General features: G+C 35.4%; 1 protein-coding gene across 3 annotated transcripts in view; it reads left to right on the plus strand.

Annotated features, from left to right (window-relative positions):
* The window catches only part of MAGI2 (membrane associated guanylate kinase, WW and PDZ domain containing 2), a 1330546-nt gene that overhangs the window by 373955 nt on the left and 938427 nt on the right, over positions 1 to 18164 (plus strand). For all 3 annotated transcript variants that reach the window (XM_081079965.1, XM_081079966.1, XM_081079968.1), the window contains exon 2: positions 4467 to 4583. In XM_081079965.1, the coding sequence (XP_080936091.1) occupies positions 4467 to 4583 (117 nt within the window). The remainder of the gene's footprint in view (positions 1 to 4466; positions 4584 to 18164) is intronic.

The raw sequence follows: 18164 nt of genomic DNA on the forward strand, positions 1-18164 counted from the left end.
GGTTAGCTTTAGCTACAAGGCTAAGGCTAACAATTTTCCTTAAGGAATATGCTAGAAGGATTCTGTCCATCTGAGCCAAGCAGCTTCTTCTTCCTTTGCTTTCTCAGCCTGGACATTGAAGTAGTGGAGGGAACAAAGCAGTTCTACAGGAGGCATTTCTGAAAACTATGGAAACCATAGAGATATACACCATCTTCAAGGGGTAACTTTTAGAATTTTCTTCCCAAGTAATCCATGGAGTTGCTCCCTGTCTCACACTCCCCATCTTTGCTCTGAACCTAATGCCAAATAATGTGTGTGAGCTTCACTTTCCTCATTTGCAATATGAAGTGTTTGAATTATGTTCTCTCCTAAGGGTTCTTTTTAACTTACATTTGGATGTCAGGTTGAAAAGCTTGTTTGGAGTCATGTTGAGAAAGGACTTGACTGTTTTGTGCTAAGAAGTTTGGTCTTCAGACTGTAGATGTTCTTTAGAAGCAGAATCATAGGGTTCCAATCCTTCCTAGATTTCTCTGACAAAAGTGTGATTTGAGATGATATTACATATTTTAATGTGTTGTTTATTTTTGTAAAATAAAGGAAATAATTTTTCAAAGTTAAATGAAATATCTCAATAGCTATTAAAATATAATAGTAAGTAAATGCCACTGATTTTTTTTTGAAGAGTACACAGCTAAGGGGCAGTGAACTTGACAGTGCTATGCTTGATGTAAGTATTGATGTAGGTATCTTATAAGCTACCAGATCCAGGTATCAGTAACAAATGACAAAGCAGAAACTATATACAAACAATAGCAATAAAAACAAAAATTATAACTGTGGCAAATAAAGTAGCAGATTCTTTATTTACTTTAATAATAGATAACACTTACTGAAAACTACGTCTTTTTTTATTTGTTTGTTTTTAACTTCCTTTAAAATATTAACTTACATACCTGAAGTTAGGTAGTATTGAGACCTGGACTCTATTTTTAAGCACAGTCATTGCCCACTGTCTGTTGCTTTTCCCTGAAAGAAATCTATAATTAAGGGAAAACATTCTTTTAAATGTGTGTGTACATATACATGTAAAGCATTTCTATACACATATATATCAATTGGGATCATATATAGTTGCAAATGACAAAAAACTCATAATAGTTTTAGAACAGGAGTACACACTTTTTCTCATGTAACAAGAAATCCTAAGGTAAATACCTACTTGCTATTACTATTTGGGCTGCTCAATGAAGCCATAGAGAACCCAGCTGTTTCTGAATTCAACTCCAGTATCCTCAGTATGTTGAATTTTTCCCTTGGGTGAGTCATCTCATGGTCAGAATATGGTTGCTACAACTCAGATATCAAGTCTAGTTCGATGAATAAAGAAATCACCTCCTTCTGTGTTAGGTCTTGATGGCCGAAACATAGCTACGAAAAGCTGTCAGGGCAGCTAGGAAAGTGGAGAACAAGGTTGTATGACTCTTTCAGACCACTGTGATCTGTGTAATGGAGCTGAGCATGTTTGGACATGAAATTAAATCAGGATTCTTAATTTAAAAAGAATAGAGGAAAGAATATTGGGTAGGCAGCCAGCAGAATTGGCCATAGTCAAGATAGTGGTAAATAAAATTGCATTAGTTGAAGGATACTATAATAAATTGTGAAGGATGATAAAGTATTTGTGAAACAAGAGGTGGAAAAATTCCTTTCAAAAAAATACATCATTTGGGCCGGCCTGGTGGCTCAGGCGATTAGAGCTCCATGCTCCTAACTCCGAAGGCTGCAAGTTCGATTCCCACATGGGCCAGTGGGCTCTCAACCACAAGGTTGCCAGTTCAATTCCTCGAGTCCCAAAGGGGATGGTGGGCTCCGCGCCCTTCAACTAAGATTGAACACGGCACCTTGAACTGAGCTGCCGCTGAGCTCCCGGATGGCTCAGTTGGTTGGAATGCGTCCTCTCAACCACAAGACTGCCGGTCCGACTCCCGCAAGGGATGGTGGGCTGTGCCCCCTACAACTAGCAAAGGCAACTGGACCTGGAGCTGAGCTGCGCCCTCCACAACTAAGACTGAAAGGACAACAACTTGACTTGGGAAAGAGTCCTGGCAGTACGCACTATTCCCCAATAAAGCCCTGTTCCCCTTTCCCAATAAAATCTTTAAAAGAAAAATACATCATTTGTGATCATTCATTTTAATTAATAAAAAAAATTTATATCAGTATTCAGAAGCTTCAGCAGGTCCTGTCATGGAAAAAAAGAGATATTGATATAATGATATCGATAGATTAGGTCAAAAGATATGTTAAAATCATTGAATGAATGGACAGGCTTTTTCATTGTTTTCTTATGTAGATAAACTTTTGAGAGGGCTAACATATCTTGTAGTGTATTTGTAGTGGCAGAGATGGTTTAAACTGATAACATTTTCAGGAACAACGATCATCCTTACATGTGAGCTTATCCATGTCACATTAGGTGAGTGATTCTAGCTTACTTTAGTGGACAGAATACACCTGTTATTCTATAGATAGCATATTCCCCGGGCTGCCAGAAAGCATCTCACCACTTGGCACATCCCACATATTAGACAGAAAGAAAAAGGAAAAGAAAGATGGAGTGCATTTGTTGAAGGACCTGTAAACTTAGAACTCGGCGGAAACAACAGCTGACAATAGTCAGGCGTGACGCTTGCTCTGTAGCTGCAGTGAATTATCATAACAGCAGGGATAAGCACGTTGCTGACTGGAAAAGACCAAGGGAGAAAAACAGAATTTCAGGATTTCTAATTATAAACTACTTCAGTGTGATGTCAACCAGTCCAACATATGGAGCATTTGGAGGTGTAAATAAAGAGTAATTGTTGATATGTGTGATGGTAGTTTCAAGTGACTTTCATTCCTGCTCTGCTGCTTTGACTGAGAAAATGGTTTTGAATTTGGAAAATACATGTGCAAGCACTCTGGGTGTAATATTTATGTGCACCCAATAAGCAACATGTTTTATTTTGATACCATTTGTTTTTCCATTATTATATTATATTATATTATATTAATTATTTGGGGAAAATACAGTGAGACTATTTATTGAAATATATGAGAAACATTGTTTGGAGAGGGAGACTTTTGGTATTCAATGCATTTAAAAATACTATTTCTTATGGCATCTTATTGAGGCTGTGCCAGCAGAGTAGGGGACAACTGAAACAATGGATTTGAAAACTGCAGAAAAATCGCAATATGCCAGGGGTGCCAAAAAATACATACACATGCCTCGTATTCATCTTTTGTTATTGGTATATACTGAGTATTACAATTCCAATACATTTTTTTCCTTTCTTAAAATGCGTATACATTTTTTGGCACCCTCAATATAGTTTACAAATATATTAACTACTGTTTGAGGACAAGGTGTTTGTGTCACACATGTGCGCACCCACATAACCCTATTTTATGGGATCATGGTGGCGCAAATAGACTGATGAATTGCAATTTTGAGATTCAAAAGGGTTTCAAGAGAATATGATTTTTGTGACTATTACAGATTTTCTATTTCTTCTATCATTAATTTTTTTATCTTGGTTCAACTACCCTAATGTGTTTGAATAGGTAAGGTCTTTAGGAATAGGAATTTTTACTTATATTTTTGTAAGTATTTTGATATATAATTTATTCTTTCAATTATAAGAATAAAAAGAGTCTTAGATAAATCTTCATAATTTAATATAATTAACTTTAAATATGAAATTAGCCTTTGATAAATCCACAATATTGGTTTTCTTACCTATAGCCCAGCTTGTTTTTCATTAGATTGTAATGGCAATTAGACTCAAAATTATTTCTATCATAATAATATAACTATTATTATGGTGATAAAAATACTTAAATTATTTAAAATCTTGTATCGAGTTAAAAACATCACATATTTTGTAAGACAGAAATTACTTTGATTTTATAAAGGGAGTAAAGTAGTAATATTTGTGTAGTTATTTTTCTTTAATGTTTTATATCACTCTACTTATCTCAATCCATAGTTACTTTAAATAACAAAAATCTTTTCAAATCTTGAAGACATACTAAGTGAAATAACCCATTCACAAAAGGGCAAATATTATATGACTCTACTGCTTGCCAAAGGTTGGGGGAAAGGGAGAATGCAAAATGGCGGGGAGGGGAGGACTTTTTAGCCATTCAATGAGAACTATTTCAGTATCAGTTCAGGAGTAATATGTAGCTTTGCCTTCATTCTAAATGAAAAATAAATGAACAAATGCATGTAAAACATCGAACACAGAACTGGTGGACAATTATCTCAGTAAATGTCATCTTTTATTATTATGGCAGTAAATATTTCAGAAAGTCAAAAGAGCAATGTGAAATAATGCATCTTTTAAATGGGTTCATGATTATACGTATGACAGAAGCAAATTATATACATACTTAAAGTATTTTCCAGCATTTTTTATTAAGAAACTCTATTCTTCTAGGAGGAATTGTTGATAAGGATCTTCGTCACTACCTCAACTTACGATTTCAGAAGGGTTCTGTGGACCACGAACTTCAGCAAATCATTCGTGACAACCTCTACCTCCGCACAGTGCCGTGTGAGTACAACAGGCTGTTAGCTTCTTTCTATGTTAACAGATAAATGTTCAGCAATATATCCATTGTTGAAAAGAAAAGTTAAATCACACTAGCTATTTATGGTGGACTTTTAGAACAGAAAACTGGTTTGAGATATGGACATTTGAAATGCAAAAGCTTATGGCTGCAGTTGTGGGGTTTACGATGAAGTTGTAGCCAGAAAAGACTTGTGATTTTCAAACCATAAAACCAATTACTTCTCCAGTAAAGACTGAGAAATATGAATTCTTGTCCAGGATGTTGGTGATTCAGAACGAATCATGATTGGTGTAGAATGCCACACCAGGAAACGGGAGAATGCAAATTCAAGTTATTAGTTGAAACAGCTATTCTCTGGTTTGCAGCAGGGAAATCTCACAAGTGAAAAGAAAATTATGCATTGGGAACTGAAACTAAATGTTCTTAACTCTTAGCAAGTGATGATGCTGAGTGTTGGGTATGAATTTCTTATATACAACCTATAGAAATCCACAAACAGTCTCTGATTACGAACAGGTGCTACTTCAAAAGAGAGGAATTGGTAAAATGATAAAATTCACAAATGAACTTCTTAGTACCTGCTTCAGCTCATTTGAGAATCTTCTATAACTTAATGACAATTCAAGGACTTTTCAAGTCAGGTCCTAGATCTTAGATAGATATCTTTTTCCTTCATGGTAGATTAAATGACCTACAGAGACTTTCCAATCTCTCCAGAAACTCTGATCTGAAGGTATCCTGTGTATTCTTTTCACTTCAGTTCTGTTCTAAACTTTAATAAATGCAAAGCTGTGGACACTGAGAAGTTGATATTAAAGAAAGAAAAACTTGGCTAGGATACATGATACAAGCAAATACACACACACACACACACACACACACATTTCTGGGACTGAACTACCAGAACTATGTATTAGGTTGGTGCAAAAGTAATTGCAGTTTAAAGGGTTAAAAATAACTGCAAAAACTGCAATTACTTTTGCATCAACCTAATAAAAGCTACAAATGATGGACGATTATACTGAAAACAGACAGAAGTAAAATGAATAATTCAGCACCCAACCCTTTTCACCTACCAACATCCTAGGAGTGGTGGACTCTTGCCATTGTTAGCACTGAATGTTCATTAAAGCAGAAATGGCAGGACACCATTTTCAAATATCCCTAAACAAGAATGCTTGCTGATTGACATCTTGTTAGTTCAAATGCTACCTCTGTCAGTATGAGCTGGTTAAGTAAATAGACTTTTGGAATCTTGCTTTAAAACTAGAAGCTGAAAAAAGTGCATTCTTCAACTTGTGACGTTGACATTAGAGTGATGGGCAGAGGAAGATGGATTAAAGTGACTGAACTATTTATAAGGGAACGGGTGGACTCATTTTCAAAGCTGTGATGTTGTCAGTGCAGCCGTGTAAATTTATCTTTTGTGACATGAAGGAAAGGAGATCTGAAATACCAAATAAAGAATCCAGGCACTTTGTTACATTTAAAAGCTGAGGGAAATAGATAAGAGACTGACATTCAGAAATACCTGTAGTCCTTGCTAAGGCAATGACATAAATAAGAAGTCTTAATTAAATATGAAGATAATAGAAGTAAATTTTGCTTTAGTTAATTAACTTCTTGAATAAGTCATTTTTCTTTGGAGTACAAAAGAAATATTATGAAGGAAAAATAAATGTAATGATAAAATAAGTAGGTTTATATGAATAAACATAAAGAGTTTCATGATGTGATTTCAGTACAAGGTCATAAATTCAATTAGAAATCCTTGAATAGGTCCTGTAAAGGAGATGATTAGAAACTCAATGAATCTGAATATTATAATCAAACAATTATTTTTAATGTGTAGCCACCACTACTAACAGATAATTCCAATAACTCCACTCAGTAACAATGTTCTTAACTTCACATAAAAGTGAAGAAAAGCATCTAAGATAGAGGTGATTCTGATTTATATTGTCTATAATCACTTTGTTACTGATGAATTGGACCTGGACAATCCACTATCTTCATTCAGTATATCTTTTAGTGAAATGTTCAGACATTTTCAGACAGTATACAGCAAAAATATGTCAGTAGTGTTAAAAATCCTGCCGTTGTTTAGAAAGCTATAGGTATATTCAGCACATCTACTGGCCTTGAGTAGAGAGTGACATTTCTTACATATTCCCTTTTTGTCAAGAAATTTTCATTGGTTTTCAGGTACCTAGCACCATAAAAGGAAAATGTATTACTGAAAATTACATCACTGCTCAGATATGCACATACGTTAATATACATACACTTGTTTAATCTATTAATGGCACCATGAATAGCTCCTATATAACTCCATGGAAACAAAATTGTAGTCAACTTGTAACTATGTGAGGTTGGTTTAACTTTTTTTACAAGGCAAAACACAACTGAGTAATACTAGTCACAACCACCACCAACTACAACTGGGAAGAAAGGAGCAAAGTCTTGGAGCTGGATTTCCTTGATGCCTAGGGAGTAAAAAAGAGTTCTGGGATGCGGGCTCCAGAGACTCCCTTACAAACACACACACACACACACACACACACACACACACACTCAGCCCAACCCAGATATGGACAACTTAGCTCCTATTCCCCCTTCTGAAGGAAGCCTGGCTGTTGACCAACCATGGGATGGAGGTGGACAGTCCAGTATTCTATGGGGCCTTAACTATAGATATTATAATACGCACTTTCATCAGTCTAGTTCTTGCCCATAAACAAGGGTTGACTGTATTTAGCCTTTTCATTTTGTTTCCCTAGACCCTTATCTCAGAACCTGATTCTTCAAAAATAAGGTTTTAAAGTTGTGTCTCTAGGCACAGAAGGCAGGATTTGTTCACGGACAGGATTGTTGGGCATATAGTTACCATGAATGCATACACACACACACACACACACACACACACACACACACACATGCCCGCACATGTGCGTGCACACTGAAGCTCATCAGTTCATCACTCTTTCAAATTGAATCATGGAGAAAAGATTCTTAGGAACTGACTTGATATATTCTGTAGAAGATTAACCAGTCATATGATTCATATCCATCAAAGACCTACATTTGTACCTAAATATGTGCCTCTAGTTGCAAACTATATAATTTATGGGAGTAATAAAGGTCTAAAGAGGATCCTGGTGTTCTAAAGTGAAAGTTACATTTTTTAAAATGAATATTGTAAATGAATCTTTCTACTATTAGACTTCAGGCTATATAGGATTTTTATGTAATGGAACTTCAGGGAAAATGAGTAAATAATGATGAGCCAACACTGTTGTAATCTGGAATGTGATTAAAGACTAACCAATAAAATATATATAGATAAAGGACTCAGAGTTTAGAACATTCATCAAATGGGATTCCAATTACCTTGACAGCACACAAAAGGCAATTTCAGAAGCACTACGTTAGCAGCATCTAGTTGGAGTTTCCATGGGATTGTTTCATCATAGCATGTTAAGTGGACAAAGTTATGGCAGAATGAGTTGTCCTTCACATAATATAGATTCAAAAGTATATGAAGGAAATTAGTGAAATTAATAGAGAAGACCACTGGATTGATTTTCAAATGTGTAAAAGGTAAAAATGAAGTTTATTTTGGTTTTAATATTCTACTGAGCATAATGATTGCATATAGTTGTCTCCAGTCTAATCAACCATGATTAAATTGACTGTCTTCTTAAATATGAGAAAATAATTACTTCCGTTTATTGATTAAGTTCTGGTCCTTTCTATCCTTAATATTTTTAGTGATACAAATTAATTTTTGAGACAGGTATGAGCACAGATATGCATTTAGATACCTTTTCCCCCATTATACCAGATGACATTAGGAAGGACTTCAATGACCTATTTTAAAATTTTCAGAATGAAATGGAAGATAGTTAAAATTAACTTCTCTACCAAGACCATACTTTGTCCTTGGTGAGATGGTTTTATTGGGAAATATTTTTAATTTATTTGAAGCCAAAAGAAATGTCAGTGTATACCAAGTAAAAGACAAATATCAATAAAACTGAAGTTCTAAAATTATTCCATAAAAAGCAAATAAAATGAAAAACATAGATTTAAGATATGAAAGAAATTGCTTTTATGGAAAAGCCAATGGAGGTGTAACTCACAATGATGTTTGTACATATTTAAGCATTTTACGTTAGTGTAACTACACCATGTTAAAAAGAAGCATTGTCAATAATAAAATTGTGAGTTTCTAATATATTTTTAAATTTTCTGTTATGCTAAATCATTTTTCATGGAAAAGCAAACAGAAGCAGGGTCTTTAAAAGTTATTGGAGCTGTCTCCTTTTAAGAAGAGTAGTTACCAACACACCAAATGGTACAGCTATGTAAGGGATCAACATTGCTTTTCCCTAATTATATAATCCTATATAGGACTATAGTCAGAGAGGACTTTTGGAAACAAGCTGAAGATCACATATCTATTAAAAAAGTATTAAAATTAGGACAGAATTTTCTAGTATACTGCATGGGTGGAAATAATTTTAATTTTTAAGCAAAAAATCAATATTTTTGAAGCTTGTAAAATATGTAATATTCAATAAGGCAATATGTTTTTGGAGCATGAATGAATCTTTCCCATTATTTTCCTCACAAATGTATATTTCAAAGCATGTGGTAAGAAGGTGGAGTAACATCAACCTGTGGATTATATGACTGAAAAGAGTTATCTTTCTTCTTTGAAATGAAATTCTCTCAGTTGAAGGTAATCAAGAACATGATTAAATACTCAAAATATCTTTAAGAAATACAGGCCTATGTGCTGGGATGGTAAGTTGAACTGTGGATAGACAGACATCCAGGTATAGGACTAGAGATATCAGAACCAACTGAATGTTAAACCAGCAGGTTAAAACAGCTGTATTTTGATATCTATCTTAACCCTAATGTTATTGCTTCAAATAAATATCACTCAGTCAGAAGCTCTTATGTGAAGTTGCTTTTAGAGTGTGAATCATATTTTTCACAATTATTTCAGAATCAAGATGCCAGATTTTTGTTCTTTGAAAATGAATTTGATTTTTAAAAATAACCTCATGATATTTGGTACTAAGTCTTGACAAAAGGGTTATTAGAGAATGAATATGTTATTAGCATCATGTGCCAAATGAGAAGGAAATCTATAAACAAATGAAACTAAATTTCTTGAAAGGTTTATAAACTCCCCTGGAAAGCTATGTCAAAAGAAAAATTTGCAAATACGCACAGGGATTCTACTCATTTGCTCATTCTTGTGCCTACATGGTATATTTATTAAAAATGTGTTTTACTTTATAGAAAGCTGTGTTAGATTTACCCCCTCCTCCTTATCACTGAGAATAGTAAAATCTAGTTTCATGTCATATATGTGAAAGTACAATATATTTCTTTTATTGTTTTCTAATTAAACAAAAATGCATCTTTCCTGGCCAGTTAGTAATATTCATTGGTTAATTTGACAGATTACTCTACAGAAGAAAAATGGCCTCAAAATGTTGCCTAAAATGGAAAGTCAAAGTACATTAGAAGTAATTGTATTGATTTATCCATTTGACACCACAGGGCATTGGTTTTAGAATAAAGGAACGTATCTGGCACACAAGAAGAGGAATAAACAGCAATAGTGAACAACCTTCCTGACCTTCCAAACCACATAAAATTCCATTTACCGGGACTTGATCAGCTGTTTTGGTGGCTATAGCACAATTTTTCCTCTTGGTTTTTCAATTTTGGTTTGTATTTCTCTCTTCTTCATAAGAGGAAGACTTTCCATAGGAAACCTGGATTTCTGGACCAGGGATGGAGTAGGCAGATTGTATGCACCACTTGGGCTTCAGTTGTTCCAGCACGTGGCCCAAGGAAGTATTGGAGATGAGTGCCTAAATCATTGTCCACCTTCAAAAAAGCCAGTAATCACTTTCATTGGAAATACCTCACCTTCCAGGGGTTCCAGAATATGCTCTCTGCAGACTTAAAAATTGTAGCTCAGTTGTATCCAAGAAGGTCAACACATCTCATTGTACATCATCGAGCTTTCTGAACAGAAAGAAATAGGACTCTGTTGGGTCCAGACCTACCCAAGTTCCCAAAATCTGCTGACTAATATGGAGGCTGTTGGAAAGATGTAGGCAGAAGGCACTGGGCACTAGTATAATCAAGGGACTTTAAGGCTGGAGATTTGTGGTAGAGCATGCACTTTCTAATTCAAATTCATCTGGCCAAAAGAGCCACAAAAAAGGAATACTAATTGTGGTAACTGATATTCTAATGTCTAGTGCACTGGTCAGAGTTGTTTACATATTGCTGTTTATTTAGCATTGCTAGAACATGGTGAGTAACAATACCTCTTGGCTTTATCTATTTGGCAACGTGATACTATGGACAGAACACTCCTCTAAGAACTGAGAGCCACTGGTTGTGGACTAGGCTCTGCCACTAACTAACCACAGGACCTTGTCAAAGGCCTTACCTTTGGAACTAAGAGGAGGAGGGAAAGGAATAAAATGAACTCTTAACAGTTCTTTCGGCTCTAAAGCCATGTGTTTTTCTGATTCTGCTGGCTTGTTTTCTTTATTATATCATTATTCAAATCAGATCATCAAATTGGCTTAAATTATTCTGAGTATGGAATACTCTTGATATTGAGCAGGTGTAAACAGCTTATGGAAACTGAAGATATATCAAATACAGCAGACACTTCAGGGAAAAATAGAGCTGGATTTAAATTAAGTGCAGTTCTGGATAAAACAAGCCAAGCGTGTACTTTCAGATTTTTCTATGAATGTCAAGTTAAGGATGCCATCATAACTCTGATGTTCCTTGAAATCTGTCTTCACTATTCATGCAACTCTGAAATATGGTCCAGTCCTAGTAAGTGGATGAGAAAATAAACATAATGAGAAATACAAAGCTTTTAAAAGTGTTCTCCTCCTTTGGAATGTGTAATGAGTTTAGGTGTGACATAATGACATAATGAGGCGTATTGTCATGAAAATGTGATCGTAATCTTTATGATAAGATATTTAATGTGAAATATAGTGTCTTCTAATATTGAACTTTAATAAATGTCATTTATGCAGGTGAATGGCCTTGGGGGAATACCCAAATAGATTTAACTAAGGGGAGATTAAATCACTGCTCAATCAGGAGAGTCCAGAGATAGTTTAGGGAGAGTCGGTGGTTTTCTCATGCAGGGTAATTAAAAAGTAAGACTAACATAAAATTGACAGTCAATTCAATTAGAAAATGCACATAGATCCTGCTTTCTTAGGCAAGTCAGAAATTGAGAATTGGATCAATTACCAATTAGTTTCCAAGTTTCTATTCCAAGATCTGTTACCTTTCCTATTTACAGGCTAGCTTGCAGAAATGTTATTTTTTATGCACACAAAATTAGGAAATACCTGCAAAAGCTCTGTTGGATAGTTTCCCTGCTGCTCAACACATCCCTATTGTATGCATAAATGATAATTTCTTAACTTATCCTCCAAAGAAAAGACTGAATTAGGGAGCTAATGCCAAGCTATGCATATCTGTCCTCTCCCATTTTTTGGCAGAAATTCTGATTCCTTTTTTCTTCTTTTTAATTGTTTGACACCAATAAAAAACTGTGAAGATTAGTACTGGACATGCTTATTTGCAGGAAATTGAGACCTCATGTGCTGAATCCAATTCGTCTTAGCATTCCTAGTGGGGGAATGGTGAGGAGTCCCCAGCCAGGGCCAGTTCTAGGTATGGAACTCCATAAACATCAACCAAAACAATTCTTTAAATAGCAGCAAATACCATTTACTGAGTACTTCGTATGTGCGAGAAATGTTGTTCGTACATTATCTCTTTGAATCCTCACAGCATCCCTCTTTGGTGAGGTTTATTCCTGCCATTGGGGACATATGGAGGAACTGAGGCTCTGAGGTTAAGGAAAGGACCGACACCATGTAGCAAGTCAGGGAGGAACAGGAATTCTATCCCAGTGGATTTGGTCCCGCCCACACTATACCTGACAGGAACTCTCTAGTGAAAGCTCTGGGGAGTCATGAGCACCATAAGGCTGCTTCCAGAGAGGTTCAGAGATGCTCCTGGGGAAGAAAAAGGAAAAGAAAAGAACTCTGCAAGCTGACAGGCCATCTAGTAAGCATGAATGGAATTCTACTGGATGACAGGCTCTCTGGTGAGCATGAGTGGATGTCCATCAATAGAAAAGACTTTTTTTCTTTTTTCCAAGCAGATATGGATGGAAATTCCCACAATTAAAAAACCATAAGGATAATTATAAAGAAAGTTTTCAAGTGAAGGTCTATTGATTGGCTAGCTTTAAGTCAATTCTTTTCATCTTGACATGAGCCTCTTGATTGGCCATTAATCAATCAAGTACTGAATAGTCTTTTCTTGAGCACATCATTGCCAGAAACATTGGACTATAAAATATCTGAGTGGAGAAAAAGAAAAGTTTAATAAATATGTTATTCCAATAATTTGAATGGTTGCCTCGTTCTAGGAAGTTAAAGGGGTCTACATTATCTAAATGCTTTCTTTCATTTTCAATATTTGATGTAAAACCTTATTTAATCTTAGCTCTAGTATACCTTCTACCTGCATTTCTACCTGAAATAGTCTGAATTCTAATCTAAATCTAAAATTCTAACAATATAAAACTCTATTTTTAAGTATAAAACCAGTATTTATAAAAGTTCCTAGTTTCTCACCTTGGCATTTTATAAAAGCATTTCTTTTACTCACCTATCCAAGGGCAACAGGGGTAAAGTGAGGAAAAGGTAATGGATTAACATTTACCAAACACCTACATGCAAGGGCTATAATTAAGCCATTGCATTTTGTAATTCTCTGCAAAATGTGTTGCGATTCCCATTATTCAGATCAGGAAACTTAGGCTTAGAGAGGTTATGAACCCTTCCCCAGACCACAGCTACTAAGTGGATGACAAGGAATTAAAGTCTGTCTAATGCCAAGACCCGTTTTTCAGATGTATCATGTTACCTCCTTAGTTACTGTACTGTGTTTCCCTGAAAATAAGACCTAGCTCTAATCAGCTCTAATGAGTCTTTTAGAGCAAAAATTAATATAAGACCAGGTTTTATTTTAACATAAGACCGGGTATAATGTAATAGAATAGAATAGAATAATAGAATAATATATATTATATTAATATATATATTAATATATTATATTATATATAATTATATATAATATATAGTTATCATATATATTATATATTATATAGTATTATATATAATATATATATAATATAATAATATATATAATATAATAATATAATATATAATATAATAAAATACCAGGTATAATATAACATAATATAATAATATAATACTGGGTCTTATATTAATTTTTTGCTCCAAAAGATGCATTAAAGCTGATGATCTGGCTAGGTCTTATTTTTCTAGTAAAAATGGTAGCTCTGATGTCCCAACAGTTCTGAACAATTCTGTGGAGGCCCCAGAACATAGAAGACTGCTTGAATGTAAATCTTCATTTTTTTATCTAATGTTTCCATACGAGCAGAAAATATCATCAGAATGGATAGTGAATTATAAGACCTCTCAATTACACACTAATTCCCAAACCTGCTGTGCAGGAGCCCCACTGGTATCATTCTTCCAAGGGCTCCAAAAAGACCAAGGTCAGTAGGTAATTGATGTTGTTCAACAGTGTCATGTCCTCTTCCTGTTCTTATGTGGATGTAATAAGGGCTATTTAATTCAGAATTCATAACATGTTAGTGGGAAAATGGCCCTGTACTGCTGACAGAAGCACCACTTTCCCATCTCAGCATAACTGGTACTCCACTGACTGATCTGTTATCTGTGGCCCAGTATAGTGACAGCTTCTCAGATCTCAAATCTTCTGTCTATCTCTCTGAGCATAGTTCCATGGTAACACAATTGGCATAACGTGTTTGATCCCTTCACCAGGAACACGTGGAACTGAGATGTCCACATGTGCCCTCCCAGCTCACATATCCTCCCTGGATTCTGGATAAATAATCCAATCATGGCTCAAAAGATTTTGGTAACATGCACTTTAATATTTCATGTCCACTGAGCAACTTAAACCACTGAGGACACAATGAGTAGGCAGCCAGGCTGAACTTCTGCCAAGCTTTTCTTCTCTTTTTATATTGCTTTCAGTGTCAAATAATTTTTTGGTTTTCTATTACATAAAGCAAAACAGTATATAATGTATCATTTAGCCTAGGAAATAAAACTATGCAAGGTATTTTAAGAAAGAAGAGATTTAAGGAATTGGTTGTTTAGAAAATTGCTGGAAAAATTTAGAGAAAAGGGCTGCAGATAGGTCCTCAGGAATAATAGTTAAGCAATATAGAACTGCCCTACCCGGGTAACTCAGGCCTGCAGTCATGATTCACAAAACCATAACTGAGAAATTGCCACTGTGTCTGCAGTCACCACAACTGCCTCTTGACACTTAAGAATCTGGAGAATGGACACTAGAATTGTCTTGCTGAAAACATCATATCTTCAAGAAATAAAATATCACCTTTATGCACCTTTCTTTTCCATGATAAACCAATAAGCATATAATATCAGGGTATTAAATTTGTTATTTTTTAAAGACTGATCTAAGTTTTAAATTCCTTTTTTGATAAATGTATAGTCAAGTACTTTATTGATATAGATAACAATTATTTATATTGTTATTTATATAGTCAAGTACATATAGTATGTGTTATTTATATAGTTATTTATATAGTACTTGACTATATAAATTATGTTATTTACATTTATGTAGTACTTGACTATATAAATTTATATAGTTAAGTACATATAGTACGTGTTATTTATATAGTTATTTATATAGTACTTGACTATATAAATTATGTTATTTATATTTATGTAGTACTTGACTATATAAATAACAATATAAATAATTGTTATTAAATATTAGTGAAAAGATTTACAGCACATTTTTTAAGTAAGATTTTAACTTTTCTGCTTATACTCAAGTTTCTAATGATTGATTACCAATATGCACACTGGTTATATAACAGATACCAGGGAAATGTATTTGTTCTTTAGAAAACCGGGATACTTGTGCATTATCAGTGTATTCTGGAATTTTTCTAATTATAGAATGGGACATTTTAAATGTGTGTAAGCATCTTTGTTCATTTTTTGTTGACAACTTTATTATTAAAAAGTATAAATGTGACACTAACAAAATTTAGTTCATAATTATATTTCTCACATGAAAAAGCAATTGAAAAAAAATTGCCTTCAGAACATAATTTAAACCTGGAGCAAGAGAGGGAATCTTAATTAAAAGTGATGAGTTGAATATATTGTTTGAAGCACTACAGAAAATTAATTATAGTATGAAAGAAGTAAGCTGCTCTCAGCACTAAGTGGCACAGCATCTCAACATCTGTGATCAGGGGTCAACACTGGCAGCTTTTTGTAGGTCCCAACATCGTTTCTTTACCTCCAAGTTCATTAAGAGGTCATGCTATGAGTCTTTTAGGAGGATGAAATACATCAAAAAATGCACATACAAGGAAAACATGACTAAGTGCAATTTGGAAAACTTCTAATTAAGCCAGTATGGTGACCTACATTAGTTTTGGGTAAAAGACATCCTGTTCTCTGATACAAATATAAAAACTTAATTTCTGTTATCCTGTAGGTTGGATGTTATTTTCCTTCTGAAAATGGTTATATTCATAAAAAGTTATATTTAAAATTCATTGGTTGTGAAAAGTGTGGTTGTTAATTCAAAGTATCATCAATATACTTAATAATAACCTGCTAATTCAAAGAGATTAAAAACATATAAACTTTTATATATTTAAATATTTTAATTCACGTAAACTAACATTGACAGCTACTGTGTGCATATCACCACCTGGGTGCTGGAAATATGGAAAGATTAAAACACATGTCATGTTGTTTAAAGACTTATCCTTACTACCAGTTCAATTCTAGGTAAATAAGTATCAATCTTTTAATTTACAAATGAGTAAACAGAATATATACAGGTAACTACAGTAAAATAACTACTCTATTTCACAGTTCAGGCTTATAGCCAGCCTCAAGTTTTTTGGGATATGATTAATTACTAGAAAACTGAGTTAGTTCATCTTTGTTTAAAAATAATCAGTAGATTGAAGATATAGGCCAAGAGGACTGAACTTAATTGAGCAATATGAATCTAATTTAGGGAACTCTGTTCACCTTGCTCTTACATATTTATTCTTCATGTTTCCTTTGAGTAGCGAGAACATGAAGAAAAGAATGTCAGAATAAGAAGGAAAGAAAGAGGAACAAATATCATAGAAATCCCTGAAGGACTAAAGGTCTTCTTGGGTTGCTCTGTGATGGTACACTTAGTAACATTTACTAGATAGAGGTACAAATATTTTTTATTCTAGAATAAATCAGAATCCTCTAGAATCTCTGAACAAAGTGCTTAGACTGGGACAGATGGATTCATGGCTTCCCATGGCTTCCTCAGTGGAAATCTGGTAGTAAATACAACCTAAGCTTGTTGGAGCCTATTTGATGCTCCATCTTTGCTTGTGTTCCCAGGAAGCCTAGAGTTATATCAAGTGCATGACCTATTAATTCGTGATGTTCTCTACATTATTAAAGAGGGAGGAGAAGAGTAAGGTCATAGGAATGGCGGCAGCGGGGCGCACTTTTTGAGTTCTCCTCCGGATCTTATCACAAACGGGACATATAACCCATCAAAAAACTCTTTGCTCATCACGCAGAACAGCTAAGAGACTCGTGGAAGGATTACTTGAAGGTGCACAAATTGGGCAAGCAGGGGAAGAGGGAAGGGAGCGGAGTGGAGACGCGGCCCGCACCTGTGGCTGTGGGGACGTGGCCAACATCTGTGGCTGTGGAAACATGGTCCGCACCTGCGGCGGTGGAAACTAGGCAGCCACCCGCAGCTGCAGAGATGCAGAGGATCCCAGGACAGAACAGAGAACACAAAAGCCAGGAGGTGGGCTCTTTCCCTGCGTCCCACAGCTGATCTCTCCTGCGAGAAGGGGGCACAGCTAGGTGGGCCCTAGAGTGGACAAAGGACACAAACTCCATACCTGGGCCCTTCCCACCACTCTTCCAATCCTACCCCCGCCCTTCCAAAGACTTAACTGGCCCCTGAACTGAGGAGTAGTGTCAGATTACAGAGGAACCTTAGTACTCAGACTCTGGGAAGACTGACAGGCAGCTCTGACCCAGGGAAGAGGCTGGGAAGAGTGTGATTTTCACTGGGCTGGGAGAGAAGAGACTCCTCCAACCTTAGCTACCACCTTTTCTGGCCTGCAGGAAGAGTGTGACACGGCAGGGCTGGGAGAGAAAAGACCCCTCCATCTCCAGCCCCCACCCTTTCTGGCCTGCCCAGGGCAGGGCAAGTGCAACTGCGGAGGCACTCCCAGAGATCAGCAGTAAGCGGCAGACGCAGCTCCCGGCTTTCAGCAGCTCAGAAATCTCCCGTCTGCCACACACACACACACATACACACACACACACACACACACACAC

The sequence above is a fragment of the Rhinolophus hipposideros genome (assembly GCF_964194185.1).
Source record: "Rhinolophus hipposideros genome assembly, chromosome: 18".
In the NCBI taxonomy this organism is placed as follows: Eukaryota; Metazoa; Chordata; class Mammalia; order Chiroptera; family Rhinolophidae; genus Rhinolophus; species Rhinolophus hipposideros.